Genomic DNA, 23219 nt, shown 5'->3' with positions numbered 1-23219 from the left:
GTCAACAGTAGCGGGAACGAGGAGGGTCGACCAATTAAACGTCGATCACGTGACACCGTTATTGCTTTGTGTGGGTCTCGACGGCTCCTGTCGGCGTTATGCACGACTGCGGGTCTCTAGACCGCGACGGAACGTGAAGATCGCCGAATTCGATCAGCAAAACCACCGCGGTCGCGTATTGGGATCGTGAAAAAGAAACAAACAAACAAACAAAAAACTGACTCGCAGCCTCGTATGCGACTGGGTGATAGTGGCACGATTTTTGTAGGCTTCGTGCAACGACGAATTTAGTTTCTGGGCGATAATTGCAAAGCTGGTGTGTCCGTGCAATGGGAGTCAGGAAAGAGAATAGAGTAGGGGAAAAACGAACGAGGACAGCTGATAATTGCGCTTGTGCTTCAAGACAGGACAGCTTAGAAAGCGAAGAAATTTTTTGGATTGTAACTGAGCTGGCGTATTTGAATTATAGGCGGCGTCGGAACGGTGGCATGCGCACAGTAAATGCACCAAAAATCCTTCTTCCGGCTTGGTATATATAAAAGAAAGTGGCCCTTGGGTCGCTTTTTCCTAAGCTTGCCATGTTGAGGATTGCCCGAATGTGTTATTTGAGGCTGGCTTTTTAAAACCGCTTTCTGAGTCGATAACCTCGTCTCTGGTGTCTTCACATGCGCTGCCTTTGTCCGGGGCGCCCCTAACACACGTAGCGTACATTCTTTGGCACAGTAATACATGTCTTATATACATTTCTCTGCGTTTTGCAGATACAGGTTACCTCTGCTTCAGTTAGTCAGCTCAGTGATGCCCGCCCCAACAACTGAAAGATCGATGTGATAGGACAATGCAGGCTTGTTCTGCTCTTTGCCTGCTGCCAGGTCAACGCGCTGTCAGCTCGCATGCTATATCCGGCATGATCGCGCGCAGGGCATGTGTACGTTCTTCTCACGAGATATCCTCGGCGCGCTCAGTTCAACAAGAATACTGTGGTTTGACGTACGTGCGTGCACACAACGGCCTCCGCCTCGCTTCATTTCACGATCTGCGAGACATTGCTCTCTCCCTTTCTGTTCCTCTCTCTCTTGTGCGTGCGTTGCTTTTCTACACGTCGTGTCTCGGCTTCCTAGCAGTATTGACCGCAGCGAAGGCAACTAAGTACAGCTTCCAGCTGGCCCGTCCCCCTCTCCTGCAGCGTTTAAGCATTCCAGTCAAATTAATCCGTCACTGAAGACAGAAAGAGCTGCAGAAGGGGAGAGAGGTGGGGGAGTTCGCTGTACAGTGAGATTGCATCAACCAACCAAGAACGCCGAACAAACGAAGGAAAGTTAGTCGATCGTAATCGATAAACAAAAGGAGTCACGACTTGACAGACAGACGTCGATGCCGCGGCGGTCCAGTCAAGTCTCCCTTGAAAAGGGGAGACTTCAACCGCGCCACGGGCGCCCAAGAGGTATGCTCAAGATCCATCGTCCACTGACAGCCGCCGTGCGCGCTTGGTTATACGTCGGCAGTGTTACACGACCGCAGCTCGCTCGCGTGCCGCTCATACGGCGACAGTGGCGGCAGCTCATACACATCACGAGAGACGAAGACTTTCTTGAAGCGAATGCGGGAGAGTTTGAGCGCCCTCGCCGCAACCGCACCGCCGATCAAGACAGAGGTATTTCGAAATGCTCTCGCACGCCGGTCGGTTGGGCTGGACCGATTGCGTGCTGGCCGGGTTCTCCCCAGCGACGGAGGCCCTTTCACTCGTTAACCCATTTGCGCCATCTGAACATATATACACACAGACACGCGGCCACCAAACGGTACCGCGGTATCCCGAAGGCGGGTATATATGCTTTAGCGCAGCGCGCCGCTACCAGGAGCCTCCGGCTCTTACAAGTCGACATAACGGCCGGTCGGCTGAACAGAACCGGCGAGGAACAGTGCTTTGTCTGCCGCCTCCGCCACTCCCGCTTTACAGAGTACACTCCTTTTTCTCGTAGCCGGGATGGCATGTGACGTTTTAGCGCCAAGCATGTGACGAATCGGAGCTTGTCCTCTTGTAGGCTGTAGAGGTGCACGCGTCCCCCCCTTCGAGTGCGGCCCTCGAGAAAGGTTTGCACAAGCACCCTCTCTTTCTCTCCTTCGTCGTCATCGTTGCACAATGAGCGAGCCGCCAAGCCGTCACTGGCGTCACCCTTGTGCCCATCACCGGACGTTTTCGTCCATCACTGCCGCGCGCATCGCCGGCGTGGCTAATCAACGTCATCGAAGAGTCATCAGTGTCGCTGGAACAGTGACGCGTGAGGCTTTTAGAGCGCGACCACTCTGCTCGGCCGGACCCATCGCCGCGTTCATACAGCTACGAGAGACGGGGGGGGGGGGGGGGGGGGGCACTTGACGATGAGGTCGAACCGCTCTTAACGGACCGTCAGCGATGAAAACAAAAATTCAGCGCTGCAGCATGAAGATTTCCGACACTTTTCTCGTTCCACTATTGTTTCGGTTGTATTGAAATACTCGAGATACTGTGCAAACATCCGAAGAGAGAAAGTGATTTCCGAGGCGAATAGCTGAGACAAATCATGAACACTGAAAGCTTGCTTGGTTGGAAAGTGTGTCTTCCTAACACTGGCACGTGTGGCTACTTAATCGGAACGTTATCAGTTACTATCTGGGTGGTTACAAAATATGTTACGCGCAAGGTGGCCTCACAGCATTGACCCCCATTTCAAAATAACACTTTTTATCACACGCTTGCCGATTGCTTAGCTTCAATGTGTGTTTTTCAATCCTTGCTGTCCCTATACAACCCTTGCTGACGAATCCGCCGAGTGGCTATTCGCATGCGTTGAGCGTTGTTTATATTGTCTAAAAACCTTGTAGGTCCTTGACGACTTATTGTTATTCTGCGGTGGATAGGTAGCCTACATAAGCCAAGGAAGCCTCGGGTGTCAGCCGGCCTGCCACATTGCAAACATGAGGGATGTGACAAAGTCAGAGCATCGTTTTTAGTACTTAGGCCATACGTTCACAAGAACAGTTTTTAGCGTGCAATAATTCCATAATCGTGTCACGTGTTTTAATCATACGGTCGGACCGCGTTATCACATTATGTGGTGCGATAAATGAACTTAATTTTATTTTAATCGAAGAGCTCAGCGGAGCCGTGCATAACAGCAGCCGCTCTGCTTTCCTCTTCCCCAACCCCCTTTTGCGAAGTGAAATCTAGACTGCAGCCTACACAAATTCCTTTGCTCTTTACTTAACTTGCCCATTTTCGCGCGTTTCTTACACATTTACCACATAAGCCTTCACGGGTGTTACGGATTCCCCACTATGAAGATTAAAAGGGAATTCTTTAGATTGTGTAATTTTGAGAGAGGTTGTACTTATTACTCCTACCCGCGTGAACACGACATGCACAACGCGCTTCGATTGTGCGACGAATTTGTAGCGCTTGCTGATTATACGGTTTCGAAAGCTTACTTGCTGCTGTGACGTGCACATTAAAATAATGGTAATTGGCGCACACTAATTGTCTTCTGCTTGTTCTTTTTCTATCTTGCAGACGTCGAAGCTGGACGCCACCGAATCCCCGTAGAGGTAAGCTGCAACGCTTTTTCAGTCTTCTCGATGTCATCTAAATGCATTTGATGCTTAGGTTTGTTATATTCTTCGTCCGCAAGTGTGCCCATAGCTCCAAGAAATTATTTACCCAATTCTTTACTTCGCAGTTGTCGCTCTTGCGGTCAACGCATATTTATTTATAGTTGGTTAGTTAACATGGCTAGTTGGCTGTTTGGTTCCTAAGCTAGTTCGTTCACTGTCAATCAGAACTTTGGCATTTAGGACGTTCCTCACTACAGTTCGCCAAGTCGTGGCGTTTTATTAATCTTGATTTTCTGCAACTGTGAGCAGTTGCTTAATTATATACGGTGTCGCTTAAGACGTTTTGGTCCATCTGCTTTCTTTCCGGCACCCCCGACCGGAGAGACGAACTCTTCATATCGCGTTGCTTGCTGACTTAGTTGCTCGGAGACGTAGAGCGTTACACAATTTTTACCTCGAAAACAACGCGCTGAGCTGCAGTTCGGCCAGATTTACCATCAGCTAAAGCTCGTTGCTACGTTTAAATGATTGCGCAATGTTACAGTGCTCAACCCTGTCACACCCATGACGCGAATGACTACGTTACCCTGAAGCCGGGTTGCATTTACTTCACGCGCCCGCCCTATCGCTAAAAAAGAAAAAGAAAAAAAAAAGGGATAAAAACAATACAACACACCAGCTACCGATCTGGCAGGTCATAATGCGGCCGGTCAGCAGCTGTACGCCTGCCAAACCCAATATTTACGTGACGTGGCTCTGCGTAGCCGCAGACACAATATTCTTCTTAAGGCTTCTGGACGTTTAAGTGGCTTGGTTTGCCTGGAGGCAAGATATTAACTTAAGATTAACCAAACCACATGTGTCGGTCGTATCGCAGATCCAGTTGCTTTCATATTTTGTACTGCCACGCCTTAAAAACATATACATTGATGTTGATGTTCAACGAAAGGAACACTGCATCACCACTTTAAAAAGCCGGATATCTACGTACGTATCGATATCACTTTTCACCTTGTAGTAGCTAGGCTAATGGAAGACGGCGGAATATAACTTGCAGGTCTTCTACACGTAGCTTTCTACACGTAGCTACATCTAATACTTTTGTCTGCATACGTATATAGTACGTTGCATGGAGGCGTACGCTAAATAGTTTATCAATGTGGTAAAAAAAGGTCCGCTTCAGATAATTGTTTTATTTCAGTTCCCTGTGCTCACCTGCTTATCATCGCTTTCTTCAGTTGTCACATCATATTGTGAAGGTCGTACGTATATATATATGGGATTCATTAATACCCAGGATTACTTCTGGGCTTAAACTGAATACGGTGCTGTCCTTGCGTTCCCTCCGCTATTACGTCACTCCGCAAATCTCGACAGAAAGCCCGTCGCGTTCAACTGCTTGAGTAGCCGCTATCTTATGCACGAGGACGTGCAGACGCGTGACGCGTGCGCGGCCTGCGTCCAATTAGCAATTCAATTCGGCCGTTCCTCACAGATGCAAACGTTTGCCTTTCGGGTTCGTTGTCCAGCACACTCGACAGTCTGACGACCCTGCCACTGTGATAACGCGCAGTGCGGCCGAAGTTAAAGGAAAGAGTGTATACGTGTGGTTACAGGGAAGAGTAGAGAAACGTATGTCGAAAAAAAAAAAATACGGGGACACTTAGGCTCCACCTAGGGATATGACGTGATATCGTTAATGCGTCGCTTTGGTGATCCGGGGTCGTCTTTACATATGACTTCGCAGGCACGGACGGACTCCTTAATGTCGATTTCGTCTAGTGTCACAACTTCTTTCTTATTTATTTTAACTGCGCATCGCAAATTATATGCCATATATAATAATATAATATATAATATAATATGTCATCAACAGAAAAAAAAAATCCTAATCTGCTAACTGGCGTCTATGCGAAGCGCAGGAAACATTCGAAAGCTGTTTTTATTGGCCGCAAATATGTAATTCTATATTTACACGCTTAGGAAAAGAAGCGGAAGCAAGCGTCTTTTGCTTCTCACAATGTGTGGTGCACTATGGCCACTCAGTGTGACCCGGAATGCTACGACATGACCTTCCTGTTATGTCGAAGCGGAATGCTAAGCCTCTCGTATCCACCAAAACACATTCATGCCTGGCGATGCTTCAGCTGCTGTACGCTCATAACGAAAGTTGTTTTCCACCGGATTGGATTGAGTTGTTCCTGGAGCATGAGGAAAAAAAAAACCATTAATGGGACACAGTTTTAAGCCTCAAGAATGTCCTGTGCCAGGGGTCACCAAAGCCAACTGGCCCGTCAGCTGGTCCGAGGCTATCCAAGCCCGCCACGTTTGAGGAGAAAGGCGTGGAAAATGAGGGGTTGCATTCTATACAACACTTTGAAAAATTCTGTGCCAGTCTCTGACTGCCATTATATTCGCGAAAAGAAAAAGCCGGTGTTAAAGGAGCTATCGTCTATCTTGAGGCGAACGTTAAGCGTCCTCCTAATTTTACGCGAAGCGTACACAGTTCGTTAGGGTAAAGACTTTCACTCTCTTTTTCATTACCTACTATCAGAAATTATTTGCAATCATCTTGAATCTGAGAGCGCTGGAGAAACGACCGAGAAACGGGCAAATGTAAGTAGTACGGGCTAGAGCTCTTAAAGGTAAATAATTCAGCAACGCGTCCCATTCAGTATAACACAGCCGAAGTCTCGAACTGCTCGGCACAGTTCTCAAAGCCTTAAAAGGCGTGCAAACACTTCCTAAGACAGAACGAAGACAGCGAATGCATAGACATCACGCTAGCGTGCAGTCGGTTCGCGGTTTTCCGAAGCGCAAACTCGCTGCGCGGCCGCTGTTTCAACTGAGTCGCGCGGGCTGAGGAGCGTGGGACGCAGAGGCAGGAAGAAGGGAGCGGAACTTATATGGCGCTCGATGTCCGACGGCCGGACAATGGTGAACAAGCAGCCGGAATGGACGCTTCCGGGCCGAAGCGATGCGCTCGGAGGCAGTGCTTTGCACTTCCGTTTGTCCAGGGACGATGAGAGCCGAAAAGCGTAACGTGCGCTTCGTGCAGCCCCAGGGCCCCCTCCCCGGGGCGACGATTCGTTACGCTGTAGGAGGGTTCCCAGAACAAGGCGCCTGCTTGCGAGGTATTCTTGGCTCACATTGGCAGTCGGCGAAGGATGGACACAGGTCAGGTTATGTTACTTGAAAGTTTCTCCCCCGGGTTTGACCCCGTTCTTATTTGTGAGGTCTATATCCTATCGGTGCGCGCAACTTCATTTTCGTCTCGTGTATGCAGCTTGTGTGAGAACTTGCCAGCGGTAATCAATGCTTGCTGCGGGCGCTGTCGCTTGTAGGCCGCGCACCTAGTCCGATCAAAGGCGAAAATTGATTGTCAATGCCTGTTAATACGGTTGTTCTGATGAGCGTGGCGCTTTTGAAAGAGCTTCCCTGTCTCTATGACGAGCGTCGAAGAGATAAAAATAAAAAAGAAAAATCCTCTGGAACAAGGGACGCGACTAACACTACCGTGGTGCACTGTGGTGTAACAAATCATTTTGTAATATTCTATTATTTATACATAGGCTGTGCGCCTTATGGCAGGAAAATCGCTTAGAAAAATCATTGGAATGTTGAAACCAGTTCGACTAAACGGATTAGCAACCGGCAGATCAGAAAGTAGTCCCACCATTATTGATATGGTAACTTACGTTATCACATTGGTGCCAGGAAAACGTGTTACGACGCGCGATACTATTTTAGCCAATGGTACTTGTTCTTTTTAAAGGCTGTGAAGAAGCGGAATATTCTCATTATTCGGGCACGTATCTCTCACTTGCTTTTTTTGCATTTAAAAGTACGTTAGTTTGAACCGAACCAAAGATGGCAGACTACCCTCCACCCAAAGCCTACTAATGCCCAGGCAGCAGGTAGGCCCCCATAAAGTTGAATTGTCGTTCATATGAAAACGCTTGGTTTTGCAGACCACAGGTGATCTATAAAGCGCTCACGGAGTGCAATGCCTTAAGCCGAGATTCGTATCAATTAGATCTTGCTGACAACAAGAAAATAGCACGTAGAGACGAGCGAATGAATTGCATAAATCGTTCAGGTCTGGGCACTTTACGCGAGCCGCTGCAAAAGCAATCAGCCTCTCTCAATCCGTCTTGTCGATTCGTACGGAGCTTCATAACGTTAACACTGTCGCCAAGACGAGCCCGCGATCGTCCGAGCTCTATTGCGTCGTGCCGGCCGTAATAATTGCCCATATTCGTTTAGTTTGCTTACGGTATCTCTCTAAATCAGCGATTCAACGATGAAATTGCGGTACCCTGCTCCCCGCACTCCCTTTAACCGATAACCGCGAGACAGGGACAGAAAGAGGCCAGGCCGTGTAACTCTTCGTTTCGCGTTCGCGGTGATCGGCGTCGTTCTTCGCCGTCGATCAACGGCTCGGAGCGTCGCCCGCAGAGTCCAACAGGGGCGTCGTCATCGTCGTCGTCGTATGGGTCCCCACCAGCCCTCACCGAGCGCCGATCGCCGCCGTCGGCACCGGTGCAGCTCGCGCGACCTCGTCCGCGTTCCACAAAGGCCTTCGCCCTCTCCTTTCCGCGTGCACTGCCGCCAGCTTTTTTTTCTGCGGGAAAGAAAAGCTCGAGAACAGCAGCAATATAAAACTCGAGCGAGCATCGATAAGCTGGCAGCAAACCACTCCGCTCCCGCCGGAGGTATTATAGACGAAGTCGAGGCTGTTGCTGCAGCGACGCCTCGAGCGCCGGCATCGCCGTTGCATTTCGCGTTTATTGTCTCTGCTGCTGCTGCCGCTAGGGCTGCGTGTGCTATTGGGACACTTCATTAGCAAAACTGAGGCAGAGACCGCGTTTCGGGCGCCGTTTCTCGAGACGGCGTTCGGAGAGGGTTGCAGATCGATCGAACCGATCACCTCCGACGACGACGCCCGAGATAGCGGAGTCGAGGCAGAGGGCATATGCGCCGGGCGCCTTGTCTCTACTCGTGCTCGTGTGCGCATGTAGTATATAATACCCTGCAGGTAAAATAACTAAATAAATAAAAACGGCCGGTTGTGTGCGTTGGTGTGTGTGTGCGCGTGTGGAGAAAGGATCTTTCTCGAAGTGGTTGCTTCCACGGCGTGACCTTCCGCGAAGGGTGTTTTTGTTCTGTCCTGCGAGGCCCCGGCGGCCTAGGCTATAAGAAGAAAAAAACGGAAGGAAGAAGAAGAAGAAGAAAAATGGTCGATGATTGTCAGTTGTGTTGCTTACTTCGGTTCCGTTTTTCCTTCTTGTCTGAATTGCGAGGATGTACATCTCACGAGGTAACCCGTCGCTCACCGGCAAACGGAGGAAGGAGGAGACAACAAAGCAATAGGGCTTTAAAAAACAAGAACAAAAATTTATCCGACTTCTTCTCCGCAATGATCATGGTAATGCTAAAAATAAGAATTAATCTCTTTTATTACGAAAGCAATACTAAGCCAGTTCTAACCGCTTGTCGCTGCATGCCGTGTCCGTGTCTGTGCCCGTGGTCCCATAGCCGGCGCTGCGCCTAACAGAAGAAGAACGCTCGGTCACCCGCAGCTAATGCTTTCGCTGCATATTCAGTTTAGCAACGTTCTTTTTTTTTTTTTTTTTTTTTGCCTGGACAATGCTATCATCTGCTCGCGTCGATAATCATACACCTTGATCTTAAAAGTATCACAGGAATGATGTCTGCAGGCTTTGTTTTGCGGTAATAATAGCCACATGGCGTGATCTGAAAATCTTGATGGTGCTGGAGATGATTACGCGCTGTTTTTCGGCCATATCTCCGCTGGACGTAAAAAAAAAAAAAGGGGGGGGGGGGGGGCTACCACTTCAACAAAAACAACTGACAACAATGTTATTGAGAATCTAGATATGTAGTATAGGTAGGAGCATAGGAGAGCGGGCCCCAACTATGATCATTCCAGAATCGTACATATTATTTGTACCTAGGGGTATCTCTTCTTGTTTTAAATTAATGGAAACCGATAGATACAAGCAGGTCGAGTTCAATTTTCGAAATTCGGTTTTAACCGACACATATATAAACACATATAAAGCCCCGCTTTAACCAAACCGTATGAACGGGCCTTAGTGGCCTATAAGGGTAACGTGAATGCAAGGGTCCTGGCAGGCTGAGTCTGACATGACCGTCCCATGTGAAACGAGAGACGCAGCTCCTGCCAGGAGACCACGGTCATGGACACGAACACGGACACGGCACACAGCGACTAGTGGTTAGACCTGGCGTAGTATTGCTTTCGCACTAAAAGCCACAGCTGCACATGCGCAAACCACGTGACGTCACAGGAGAGACGCAGGTGGTCGGAGCCGCCGCGACTCCACCGGTTGACCTTTAGCCGGTGCCGCGCGCTTTCACCGGGCTGTGTTTATGTCTATACAGAAGTGTAACGGTGATGATGATGTGGAATCGTAATAAAGTTTTATCTCATGTGATGTACGGCTGTAATCAATGTTTCACCGTGATGATAAGCCATGGAATATCTATAAGGTGCAACCGTGAACAACAAGGTACGGCAAGGAACTACAAGCTAAGCCATGGCATCACCGAAGCATTTCGCTTCTGATATCCAGGCTAAACCACCACCAATTTCTTTTTTTTTTTTTTTTACACTAGTGAGTCACAGAAACGCTTGGCAGAGCATGCGCTTCTTTTTTAGCTTTGCAACGCGGGCTTGTTGCAACCAAATTGGACTTTGCTATTGTTGGTCTTTATATTTCATTCATTTTGTCAGTCTCCTGGCCACGGTGGCCGCTTTTTGACGGAGACGAAAAACACGGCGCCCGAGTGCTGTGTGATGTCAGTGCAAGCCCCAGATGGTCGAATTTTTCGGAGGGCTCTCATTTCTGGTTTCTCATAGCCTGAGTCACTTTGGGACGTTAAACCTCATAAACCAAAGCCAACCAAACCAAAAATTCTTGTCAGTCGGCTGCCTTTGGCCTTGACAATCGCGGTCACGGCGACAAACAGCGAGCTTTCACTGCGTGTATAGTTTTGTTCAAACAAGTTTCGTGAGAAAACGCCCGCGACCTTTAGAGAAGGGGGCCCGGCTGAAATCGCGCGATTTCAAGCGGACTGTACTCTGCCTGCTGCTGAGCGAACAATCTTAGGCGTCACCTGTGAGTGATAGTAGAAGAGGAGGAGGAGGTCGCCCTTGTTTGTCCTACAAAGTTGTCGTTCGTCCTCGAAAAGCGCGTAGTTATATTCATTCAAAAGGGTCATGTTTGCCATACATAGCCTGGCCACGCGCTTCAAAGCCAAGCTGAAAGTAAATGTGCGCTCGAAATTGCGCAATTACCGACATTGCATTCGGGCCTTTTCTTTTCTTTTTTTTTTTTTTTTTTTTTTTTTGCGACGTCAGGAGCAAGGACGCCTCAACCTATGTGCGCCGACGTCTACATTGCTTTTCTATTGTGCCGTCCATGCTTTTGGCTGTTCTATTGGCGTTTTATTTCCGACTCGTTGCTGCTTTTAAACAGCCTGCTATCCTGGTGCGTTAAGTCACTCTGTCTGCTCTCGTGTGCACGCTGGGTATTTGTTATTTCCATATGACGATTCAATCTAAGGTTACCTTCATCACGTAGCGGTTTATTGCAGAATGGGACGGCAGCATTAGTTACACCTTCCTGCTCCAGCTAACCAGAACACTATGGCAACCTCTCTTATTGCCTCTTTGAATGCTCATTACCATGAAGCCACCAAATTACCCCTAGCCAACCCTTAGGGGCTAAAACGTGGAAGCTAACGAGAAGGGTTCTACTTAAGTTGAGGACACAGAGAGCTATGAAAGGGAAAATGATAGGCGCAACGTTAGGGGATAGGAAGCGTGCAGAGTGGGTCTGTGAAGTAATACGAGTTAATGACATTCTATTCGAAATCAAGGAGAAAAAAAAGTGGCTATTGGGGGACATGCATGTAGTGCGAAGAGAGGACAACCAATGGTCGTTATGGGTAACAAATCGAATTCCAAGGGAAGGAAAGAGTAGCAGGGTACGGCAGAAAGTTAGGTTGGCGGATGAGGTTAAGAAGTTTGCAGGGGTCACTTGAATGCAGCTAGCACAGGATCGAGTTAATCTGAGGAATAGGGAGGAGGCCTTCGACCGCAGTTGGTGTAGTCCGGCTGGTGATTACGACGATGATATCCCTATTCACGGAGTGCTCGTCTCGCTTTGGACAAGCTGCCAGACCTTCTTGCCCCTCCTGAGGCAAGTCTGTTACCATCTTAGCGGCTGTGTCAGAGAAAACTGCATAATAAAGGCACTGCCCTTCTCTCTTTAGGAGTTACGTGCGTAGATACTGCACGACTTTTCGGACCGTGCCATCTGTCGGCAAGAGCAGAAACAGAACTTCCGAGATAAAGCTTTAAAGTCTACCATTTCGTATTACGAAGCATTAGAGGAGATCATATCTGCTTCGCGAAACATACCCCTGCTGAAGAGAACAGCGAACTTGCACGCCGAATTTGAGCGAACGCGCGCGAGCATTATCTTGCAGGGTCTTTAATCGTATTGTACCCTAATGTCTAGATCACCCACCACGCTCATATAGCTATATCAGTGCCGAACGCGCCAGCTGAATCTGACCCGGTTCAGAGGAGAGGTTCGCTAGCGGATCGAGGATGGGAAACCGTAAATTTTCGGCTCTCTCACAGCGTACGACATCGGTTGGCCTTCCTACGGGCACCCAGTTTATTACTTTCAGGGCACGCGAAATCACCGCTCTTAGGAGCGCGTGTAGACTTATTGCGCTACGACGACGCGACTGCCTCCACTGGCTGCGCAGAGATAGGCGGATAAGACGGGCGAAGCAGCCGTTTTGTGCGCCCTCTCTCGCTGGGAGGTTTCTCTCCCGGGTCGAGATAAAAGGAGAGCGTATATACTAACGAGCGAATTCTTTCTTGGTTGCATTCCCGTCTCGGGCGGTCTATGGGGGACCTGATCTCGTGCGATATATTACGCACTCTTTCGTTGTTGGTTTCACTTGAAAACGGTCTAAAGGTTAGACAGGACGCTGAGAAGGCTAGAATTCTTATGTCGAGATCTCTCTTATGTCGAGATCTTTCAGCGCGTCGGAGCTGACAATCAGTTGAATGTTATAAAGCTGGTAACTGCAGAGCTTTGAAAAAAAAAAAAAAAAACGAGAACAATATTCCCATGAGTACAAGAAGCGCGAATCAGGAAAACAAATCTTAACAGATGCAAAAACGCTGGTCTTTTTTTATTTTTGTTTCGCTTTCTTTCTTTTTTTTTTTTTTTTTTGTGAAGGTACGAGTCATCAACAAGAAAACGCCTGTTGGAAAGCTTTAAGGGCCCCAAAAGTAATAATTTTTATCCAGATCACTTCCCGCAACTTACGATCACTGGGTGCAATTATTTATGTGAGCAATGAATGTTACCTCAAAACAAGCGCTATCGAAACTCGCGTATAGTGATAGGACTGGAGGAAAGACGAGAAAGCCGCAGACATGGTTACAATGAAGAAATGAGGGAACTTATGAATGTATTTTTATTACGTCACTTTGAAGTTAAAATAAGAGTACAGAGACGAGGTAGGCGAAACAGCCACGACAGTAACCGTCTCTCTTTCTTCTTTGGTCTTCGTCTTCCGTCTTTGGCCTTCGAAAGGAGGTTGAATGCAAGAGTTCCAACAACTTATTAACTCTGCAATAGCATGTAATCTTTCGGATTGCACGGAGCCAAGCCGGGAAGCATATTTCAAAGCTTTTATTTTTTTTCTGGGTGTCGCCTTTTGTGTAGGATTCAAAGCGCTGTTTAAGATAAGATGCTAGTTGAAATAAATATGCATGACTGTTTTTCTCAAACCACATTTATATGTTACAAAATTTCTAAGGGTGAATGAACTCGGCAATTATCGCCAGGAATCGATCTACCTTTTCACCGACGGCAGGTCTTTCGCTTTCTACGGGCGACAACAACAACAGCAACAAAATAAATGCAACAAATAACTAAACGAGAGAAAGAAAAATGCGGTCGCCAGCTTAATAGATATAGCATTAATTTGTTTTATTGTGCTGATCGGCAGTACATCGTTCCTCGAAGGCCACTCCGAGACCACCCTGCCTCTCCGATACAGGATAGACATTCCATCGCCGCCACCTATTTCTCGCTTGTTATTATATGAATTGGTCGTCTAACAATCGAACCCCGCCCGACGTCATTTTCTTAACACGGTCACTGTCGTCTTGTCTTTTTGTTCACGCACCTTTGGCGTCCGAAGACCGTCGCTTAATCACTGTCTTTTCCTGTGTTTTGTCTTCTTTTTTGTTATTACTACGCTGTCGCCGTGAATCGAAAACGCTTCTTGGTAGCTGGCGAGTTGAGTACATAACGTAACACCTTCAATCATTGTTATGATATTAGATCTCTTATCTTTTCGTGCTATTCCCTCACAACGTAGTTTTATTCCATTAATGTCCCAGGGGTTCTTTTTCGTTCTTCGCCGCGCCGCGCAATCTCGTTTCGACACTTATGTACGTGCCGCTCGCAAATCGCTCGCCCAGCCCTCAGGCGCATGCATAGTCGAGCAATTCAGTCCGTCATTCTGCAGATTTTCTGTGCGTTTGTCCTGGCCAATGTGTAGAGCAGGGTTTTATCTTTTCCTTCAATGGGAAATGCATTCATCAAGTGCGCGCCCTCCGCGGTTTCCCCTGTCGCCAACTTGGCTCGGGAGAGCTCGCACTGCATACATTCCGCGATCCCTTGCGTGGCCATGTGTGTTGTAGTGGAGCGAGGTGCCGTCGAAACAGCCGGAAACTTATTTAACGTTCATTCGCCCGCTTCACTGTTAATCGCGCAACCCGGTCCGGCTAGCTCGCTTTCTCGCATGTCGAAGACAGCGGTCAGCACTGTGTGTGTGCGTTCGCGCGCGCGTGCGGAGCTCTAGGCGTTTATCTGCATACGGAGCATGAGGCGTTTAGGGGCCGGGGGGGGGGGGGGGGGGATTAATGCTGGGGCGACGTAACGGAATTCAATTTTCCAATCAGAGCAGAGAGAAGCAACGAAGACATTTCCCGTAATCCGTTTCGTGCGCGTAGGGCTAACGGCTCGCTCCCCTTCGCTCGCCGTGGAGTGCTGCAAACTATAATAGAATCCCTATGACGTGTGCTGTTTCTCGTTTCGAGACCGGCGACGCCGCTCACGTCTTTTGTGCGAGGAAATGCGTCTTATGCGGGGAGAACGAAATAAGGCATTTTGAGAGAGTCTGGGCAATGCAGAACCGCGAAAGAGAAATGTAAATATAAAGGAGGAAGGGGATGATACGCGCTGGCATGGTGTCGAGAGTGGTCAGGACGCATATAAAGCGAAACTATCCACGCGAGTCGCACCGAGAAAAAAAAAAATCCCTCAGAATAAACTATACCCACATAACCGTGCCGATGATGGCGCGCGCGAAGAAAGAAAGAAAGAAAGAAAGAAAAAAAAAAGCCGATCACTTTCATGCCAGAACTTCTCTGGCCAGAGCGCTTCAGAAGGGAACAATTGAAAGGCGAACGCTTTATTCTTGATTTTGTGTTTCTTTTTCGTCGCTGTTTGGTTTGTATTGGAGCCCTCGTGCTGGTGATCAATGCCAATCATCCTGATCACGCGAGGGGCTTTCAGCGGCGTTCCGATAGCCCACGCTGGCTGCCGGTCTGCAGTGCATGCATGAATGCATGCATAGCAAGGTGCGGCCGTGGGCGGTTTCCCTGGGCCACTTTGCTTTGTGCTCAGTTTTGACGCGAGAGAAGGTTTAGGAATGGCGTGAGTGAAGCTAGGATTTGGTGGAAGAGGAACTATACAAAGGGAGATGGAAGGAGGGGAAGGGGGGGGGGGGGGGGTTGACCATGTAAGACGATGTTTTGTGCATGTTCTGTACACCGGCGCTCGCATGTGGCCCGCGCTCGCATACTATATGTATTGCCCCTTCTCGGCGTCCGCTTCGAGAGCTCCATAGGAGCCCAGCGGGCGGGCGGTGTTCAAAACAAAGGAGGCGGAGAATTTAAACAACCGCTATCGCCTATGCACGTCCCAGTGTACTTTGATTTGTTGTTCTTTGTTGGTACTCGCCTTATAGAAAAAAAGTAGGTCTCCTTCTCTTGTTAGGTTGTTTGCCTGTGATGCCAGCGGTGGCAAGTATGCAATGACTGTAATGCTTGTTTCATCGTATGCGCTCGTGTACTATTTGTTCTCGAAGCGTCGCTGTTCGAAAAACCGATGGTCACTGCATAGCGTACGTTCCTTTCCCGGGGCGGCGCCGACCATGCGCGCTGAATAATGTTCTCCCAGTTATACGCGAAGGACGGAGGCAATAGAGAACAGGGGCACCTGGACGGCGGTGGAGGGTGGGTAATTCGTGACATAGCGGATGGCATAGTTTTTCGCCCCGTAAAATGCAAAAGCGTATAGAATATTTGAGAGCAGTTCTGTACTCACCCTTTAATTTTTTGGTGTCTCGCCTGGGTTAGATGGATGAGTAACGGAGTAAAAAGGAAGGGGGAGGTAAGAGGGAGAGATAAGGTATACAAGCAATAATGAAGACACACGAAATGAGAGCTGAATCTCGTGCAGCCGAATTTCCTACGTTATAAGACATTGAGCTCAAAGCACTGAGCTTCAAGTGCGCAGTCGGTCAGTTGCAATTAAGCTACTTTTTCCCTAACCGTTACCTTGAAATAGCCCATTTGCTCCTGTCTGCAAGAAGATATCCTAAAGGTGTTAATTTTTTTTAGCTAATCTCAGTGGTGACGTCCTTGCAGGGCCTTTAAACGTTTTGTAAGCCCGTTACGATTGATTGTTTTTACGTTTTCGAACCTGTTAGCAAACGTTAACTAGACCTGCTATACACGTCTTTAGAGAGTGCATAAAATTGCGAGGAAAGGCTGCGAGGCTCGCATTTTCGTTACAGACCTCCACACCTTTTCACACTTTTTTTTTTTTAATTTGTTCGGACGAAATGTTTCTTGGCCGAGGTTCGCGAAGTATTTGACGCCTGTACACACTTCTCAGGCCCGTTGGCCTCGCATTTTTTCTTTTCATTGTCTACAACGACTGCCTGCTGCGAACAGCCGTAAATAATCAAAAGTCTGGACAGAAGATTAAACATAAAGAACCTACCAGCACCCTCAGCATAAGCATGTGCGTCTACAAACGTGGTCAAGCCCACACACGCAAAGAGCTCGAGTATCCGCCTAAAGAAGCCTTCGCAGGAAATCGGTTTCCACGCAGCCAACATAGGACACCGAGGTCAGCTGCCTCACCAGTGGACAGTTTCTATGCAGTTGTCTTTCTGAGAGTGAGTATTGAAAGGGGCACTGAGCTGCGAGCCTTGATGTAACGTTGACGTTCCTCCAAGGCGCGCAGGGTCGCAACATGTTGGACCTTTCTCTTTGTATTGCAAGTTCACGCTTACGTTTGAACATCGTCCTTTCTCGGAGCTTTCTTCTTCGTTATTTACATTCCGTTGTTTCCTCGTTCAGATTCGAGTCCGCGCGAACAGAGGGGGGGAGCAATGTCAACACTGCCATCGGGGAACGCGGCGTGTCTTTTTCTTCACGCCCCTTGACCATCAGCACCGCGGCTACCTATACCCGCAGTTGAAGTCATGCGAGGAGAAGGCCGCGCAGCGAGGGACTTCGCATGCGTCAAGAGGCTAAACTCGCGAGGCAACAGTAATCGATCAGCGTTCGGTCGCATGCGTGTAGCAGTTACATTTCACGCACCAACACTCATTTCGTTGCCCGCTTACAGGATCCGACTACGCTTTCTTCGCCTCCTCTGTCGCTGCGAGCACATTTCGAGATTGTGGCTGAATAGAAAACAAAAGAATAGAGTGGCGACCTCTAAAATGATCTTGTGGGGGCAGCCGAGTCTCGTGCGTTGCGTTTGATGAGATTACGGAAGAACGCGGACGTTTCAGGACCACTTACACAATCTGTGTTGATAGATCATTTGGCTTTTTAGGAACGCAGCGCCGGTTTGCCCTGACTCATAGCGAGGGGGATGACGTGCATATTTTGTTGCGTGCCGTTCTTTCTGTCAGAGTTATCGAGCCTGCCGATCGGCGCTTTTGTGCGCTCAACCTTGTGAAGCGCCCAGCTATTCACAACACCACATACAGCTTGGTGCATTCATTAAGCCTATGAGAAATTCTGTAGGGATGATGCTTAATATCCCATTTCATTTAAGTAATTGGAAATACAACGATAGCAATGAGCTACATTGTGAAAAGCAAGCTATTAGATGAGGTCTTTCGTACTTTACTAATGAGGGCGTCCTATTTGTTCTTTAACCTAGTGTGTTATTCGTTATAAATTCCACAACTTTCTCTCGATTTCAGTTTCTTCTATGCCTCTCTTAAAGGCGTATAAAAAATAAAGTCCGGCTTTTGGTAAAGCGTTCGTATTTCCCACAAATGCTTATAGCCGGAACTACACAGCGAGGTCTCATACGCAGTCGTGAACTCAATTACGAAGCACCCGACCCTATAAACGACTAATAGTTTTCATTTCCTGCATTCGCGTCCACTGCAGTGTTCGGTCCTTATCTTTCATACATCTTGCCGGCACGCCATCGCTGCTTTCCGAAGCCAGAATGCAGCCCAACCTCTTCAAAACGACCCATTGTTTTACTCTGTACGGGCCGGGGCGTTTCGACGCTCCGGCCGAAAACAGCTGCCCAGTGCGTCGCAGAAACACGATTCTGTGCTTTCCGTAGACTATGCGCGAGCAGCGGCCTTCTTTTTGCCGGGTCACATCTATTACAGGGCCATTTATACGACCCGCGGCACACGGTTTCCTGATCTCAGTGAGCGCGCCGAAATGCCCTCTCTTCCTCCCCGCGTAAGTACCGTATTAACGCGAGCCTAAGCCCCTCGCAGTCATGATGAGCGTTTCCCCTCTCCTACATAGCGAAGTAACCACGAACGCGATATTTCAAAACTTTGGAGCTCATATGGTTAATGTACTGATTGAGACAAAGGCTCGGCAAGTGCTTTAAAAGGGGCACCATTCCGAAACAACGTGTGTTCGACGTTGCGTGCTGAGATATGTGTTAACTTCTAATACGACTCGCCATCGTCTTATAATTATGTGCCATGCAATCTGTTATCCCGGAAAACTTACATTTGGGCCCCTTTCTTTTTCATTACAAAATGTACGTCCCGAAAACACATAGTGCCTAAATAGGCGTTATTACGGTATTTCAAAACATTTTCCAGCGTGTGCAAGATGGTTGCGCTATAGAGTCGGGTGCCTTACGTGCTCACCGCTCGCTTGTTCCAGAGTCAAAGGCGCCATTCTAAGGACACTGTCCCGCGGGCTGTTACGCCGCAACGTTGAACGCTTAAAAACGGGGTCGGGAAACGAGGCTCAGTTATGCCACGCCGCAAGTTGTGCCGGACAGCTCAGGTGCGGCTACATCGGTGTAACTTCCCAGGTTCTTTCGTGTACCGGCGAGGGGAAGTCAGGCATCTGGTGTTCCACTGTGCTCTGTACACAATCTTATTTACGCCACTCAGAGGAGAGAATAATTCGCAGCTCATTTATCTTTCTTCTGTACCCGTACCACAATAAAACAGTCGTGACGCGCGCCAATTGCAAAGCCCTCATGATGTCGCCATGATGGAACGAGATAAATTAGTCTTGCCTTCAAAGCGACTGCTGTAACAAACGCAAGATTGCAGCACGAAAGTACGAAACAGCGGTTGAAGAAGGATGCTGACACTAATTGTAGGTCGCGCTACATCCACTGCGATGTCAGCCTGTTTATTTGTCTTCGAGGAGTGTACAGGTTACTGAAGTATTTTGGAAGCCTCGAAAGCAAAGACATATAATGTTCCGTAGAGCTCTTGAAGGAGATTTGTGTAGCAAGGTTAGTCTCCTTCTATGTCTTATACTGGACAGAGCAGGGCGACTATCAGGCATGACGTCACTGCAAGACACCGGCCGGTATAGTTTGAAGCATCGTAGCCACGTGAGTGAACGAGTTATATAGAACAGTCGTGATTGTGCGCCCGTCGCACAGTCATGTGGTCGCCATAATAGAACGACATAAATTAGTCTTGCCTTCAAGGCGAAGGCTGTAAAAACCGCAAGATTGCTGCGCGAAAGCACAAAGCAGCTGTTGAAAAACGATGCTGACACCAATTATAGGTCGCGCTAAATCCAATCCTATATCAGATAAGCGGTCAGAGCTTGTTTATTTGTCTTCGAGGAGTGTACAGGTTACTGGAACATTTGGGAGCCTCCAAAGCAAAGGTATCTATCCTCAGCGGCTCCTCCAGCAATACAGCGGTCTCCGGCTAATAGAAATGTCGCCTTAATTAGGTAACCCATAAAGAAATAGTGTTTGCGACATAATGTTATTGAATATTACTAGCGGGAATCCGGGCTAGGTGTCAGCGGACACTGCTAAACATTACAGGGCAGAAAGACGAGGAAATAATGTCTACGTCTCGTCGCCCTCGCTTTTCTCTCTCGCCATAACACTGACGTCATCATAATCAGCCGGACTATACCCACTGCAGGGCGGAGGCCTCTCCCATATTTCTCCAATTAGCCCTGTCCTGTGCTAGCTGCATCCACTTGACCCCTGCGCACTTCTTATATAGCCTCACCCGCCCACATAACTTTCTGTGGCCTCCTGCTGCGCTTTCCTTCCCTTGGAATACAATTTGTTACCCTAAGCTACCATCGGTTGTCCTCTCTTCGCACGACATGCCCTGCCCATGTTGGTTTCTTCTTCTTCATTTCCACTAGAATTGTTTCTCTGATCCACTCGGCACGCTTCCTACCTCTTAGCGTTATACCCGCCATTTTGCGCTCCATAGCCATCTGCATTTTCCTCATTTTAAGTAGAACCCTTTTGGTTAGGCTCTACGTTTCAGCCTCATAGGTGAGTACAGGTAAGATGCAACTGTTGTATATGTTGCTCTTGAACGATACCAGTAAGCTGGTAGTCGTAATCTATACGAGTATTTGTCAAATGCACTCCATCCCGATCTTATTCTCCTGGTTATTTCTCTTTCGTGATCCGGATCTGCGGTTACTACCCGTTCTAAGAAGACATATTCATCTACGACTTCCAGTGCTTCTCAACCTATTGCAAACTGCCTTTCCGAACTCCCTAGGCTGTTGAACATTATCTTAGTCTTCTGCATATTGATTTTTAGGCCCACCTTTCTGTTTTTCCTGTCTAGTTCATCAATCATTCTTTACTTAGTAAGTTACTTAGCAAAACAATGTCATCAGCGAACCTCAGCTTATACTCAGGTATTCTCCATCCACCCTTATCCCTAACTGCTTCCATTCCAAGTCTCTGAATACTTCCTCTAAGCAAGCTGTGAACAGTACTGGGGATATCGTGTCTCCTTGCCTAACCCCTTTGTTTATGAGGATTTTATTAACTTTCTTTATATGTATATATATATATATATATATATATATATATATATATATATATATATATATATATATATATATATATATATATATATATATATATATATATATATATATATATATCTTCCAGAACTTTCACATACGGCTCATCTACACCCTTATTTTGCAATGCCTGCATAACTGCCGGTGTTTATACTGAGTCAAATGCTTTTTCGTAATCAATGAATGGTATGTATAAAAGATGGTTATATTCCGAAACTTTTCTATCCCCTGGTTGTTGGTATGGGTATGATCGATAGTTGAGTACCATTTCCTAAAACCGGCTGGATCTTTTGCTTGATTGAAGTCTAACGTTGGCCTGATTCTGTTAGCGATCACCTTAGTAAATACCTTGTACGTAACAGATAGTAAGCTGATTGGCCTATAATTTTTCATGTCCTTAGCATCCCCTTTCTTATGAATTAAGATAACTTTAGCGGACTTCCATGACTACGGTACCGTCGATGACACCAGGCATTGCGTATACAGGGTGGCCAGTTTTCCTAACACGATATTTCCCCCATCTTTGAACAAATCTGCAGTTACTTGATCTTCCCCAGCTGATTTCCCCATTTTCATAGTTTCTAAAGCTCTCTTAACCTCGTCCTTCGTCACCGGCGGAACGTCTGACTACTGCGCGCAATCTCATTATTCACTACTGCGCGCAATCTCATTATTATCCTGACTACTTCGGCTACTTTATAGATCAGTATAGATCTCCTCGGCTACTTTGACTATCTTGTCCATATTCGGGATAACATGGCCTACCTTGTCATTTAGCACATTCATCTGATTTTTTCCTGTGCCTAATTTCCTATCCGCTGCTTTAAGGCTGCTGCCGTTCTTTAGAGCATGCTCGATTTTTTACATTTTATACTCCCTTACGTCGGACACTTTGCACCTATTGAATACCTTTGATAGCTTTGCCAATTCTCTCCTGTCTGTTGGGTTGGAGGCTTTCGTGCTTCGGCATTTCTTAAATCTTTCATCTGCTTAGATAATTTTTTGGTATTCTCCCTAAATATCCTACCGCCTACTTTTACCGAGCACTCAGTAATGATATTTCTGAAGGTATCGTTCATCGCTTCTCCACTAAGCTCGTCATCCTCGGTTAACATTGAATATCTATTCTGAAGCGAGACCCTGAAATCTTTTGCCTTCCCCCTCACGGCTAATTCTTTGATGAACTTCTTCCTTACTAATGTATTCCATTCCGTCTTCAAATCTAGTCTGAAACGAAGTCTTACTATTGTGTGGCCACTGCATCGCACCTTTCCGATTACCTCTGTATCCTGTATAATGCCAGGGTTAGAACACAGTATGAAGTCAATTTCATTTTTAGTCTCCCAGTTAGGGCTCTTCGATGTCCACTTCCGGTTCTTCCGTTTGCTGAAGAAGATATTCATAATCCTTAAGTTCTTGTGTTCTGCAAACTCAACTAGTAACTCCCCCTGCTATTCCTAGAACCAATGCCATAGTCACCCACTGACTGGTCACCAGCCTTTTTCTCTACCTTGGCATTGGAGTCGCCAAGAAGGTGAAGAAACGATGTACGTATACTTCGTTTCTACCTTCCCATTGCCAGTTCTAGATCTTTATAGAAGCTTTCGACTGCCTGGTCATCATGACACATGTAGGTGCAAAGGCCTGTACAGTCTTCAGTTTTAAGCGCTTATTAGGCCTAATTACGATGCCTGCCACTCTCATTAATGCTACAGAGTTTATCTATATTACCAGCTATATCCGTATTGACAAGGAACCCTACTCATAGTTCTAGTCTCTGTGGTAAACATCGATAGCAGAACACATGCCCGCTCTTCAGTACAGTATATGCTCCATTTGGCCCCCTAACCTCACTAAGCCATATTATATCCCATTTCATGCCCGCTAGTTCCTCGAAGAGCACTGCTAAACTAGCCCTGCTAGCTAGGGTTCTAGCATTAAACGTTGCCAGGGTCAATTTCCAATGGCAGCCTGTCCGGAGCCAGGGATTCTTAGCACCCTTTGCTGCGTTACAGGTCTGACCGCCACTGTGGTCAGTTGCTCCGCAGCCGCTGGGGAATTAGGGCTAGGGGTTTGTTGGAGTGTTCATAGGAGGTAGCGGCCGATTACACCAGGGTGGCCAAATCCTGTTCTGGGGAGAGAT

The 23219-nt window shown here is 47.5% G+C and overlaps 1 protein-coding gene and 1 pseudogene across 2 annotated transcripts in view; one reads left to right on the top strand and one right to left on the bottom strand.

The window, feature by feature from the left end:
- The window catches only part of LOC146207661 (uncharacterized), a 163363-nt gene that overhangs the window by 76801 nt on the left and 63343 nt on the right, over window positions 1-23219 (top strand). For both annotated transcript variants that reach the window (XM_084589518.1, XM_084589526.1), the window contains exon 2: window positions 3551-3585. In XM_084589518.1, the coding sequence (XP_084445644.1) occupies window positions 3551-3585 (35 nt within the window). The remainder of the gene's footprint in view (window positions 1-3550; window positions 3586-23219) is intronic.
- Window positions 5718-22479, bottom strand: LOC146207662 (uncharacterized; annotated as a pseudogene).

The sequence above is a fragment of the Amblyomma maculatum genome, chromosome 1, assembly GCF_055883805.1.
Source record: "Amblyomma maculatum isolate TAMU_Amacu chromosome 1, ASM5588380v1, whole genome shotgun sequence".
NCBI lineage: Eukaryota > Metazoa > Arthropoda > Arachnida > Ixodida > Ixodidae > Amblyomma > Amblyomma maculatum.
The sequence above is the reverse complement of the archived record's forward strand: the minus strand, read 5'-3'. Positions and strand labels throughout refer to the sequence as shown.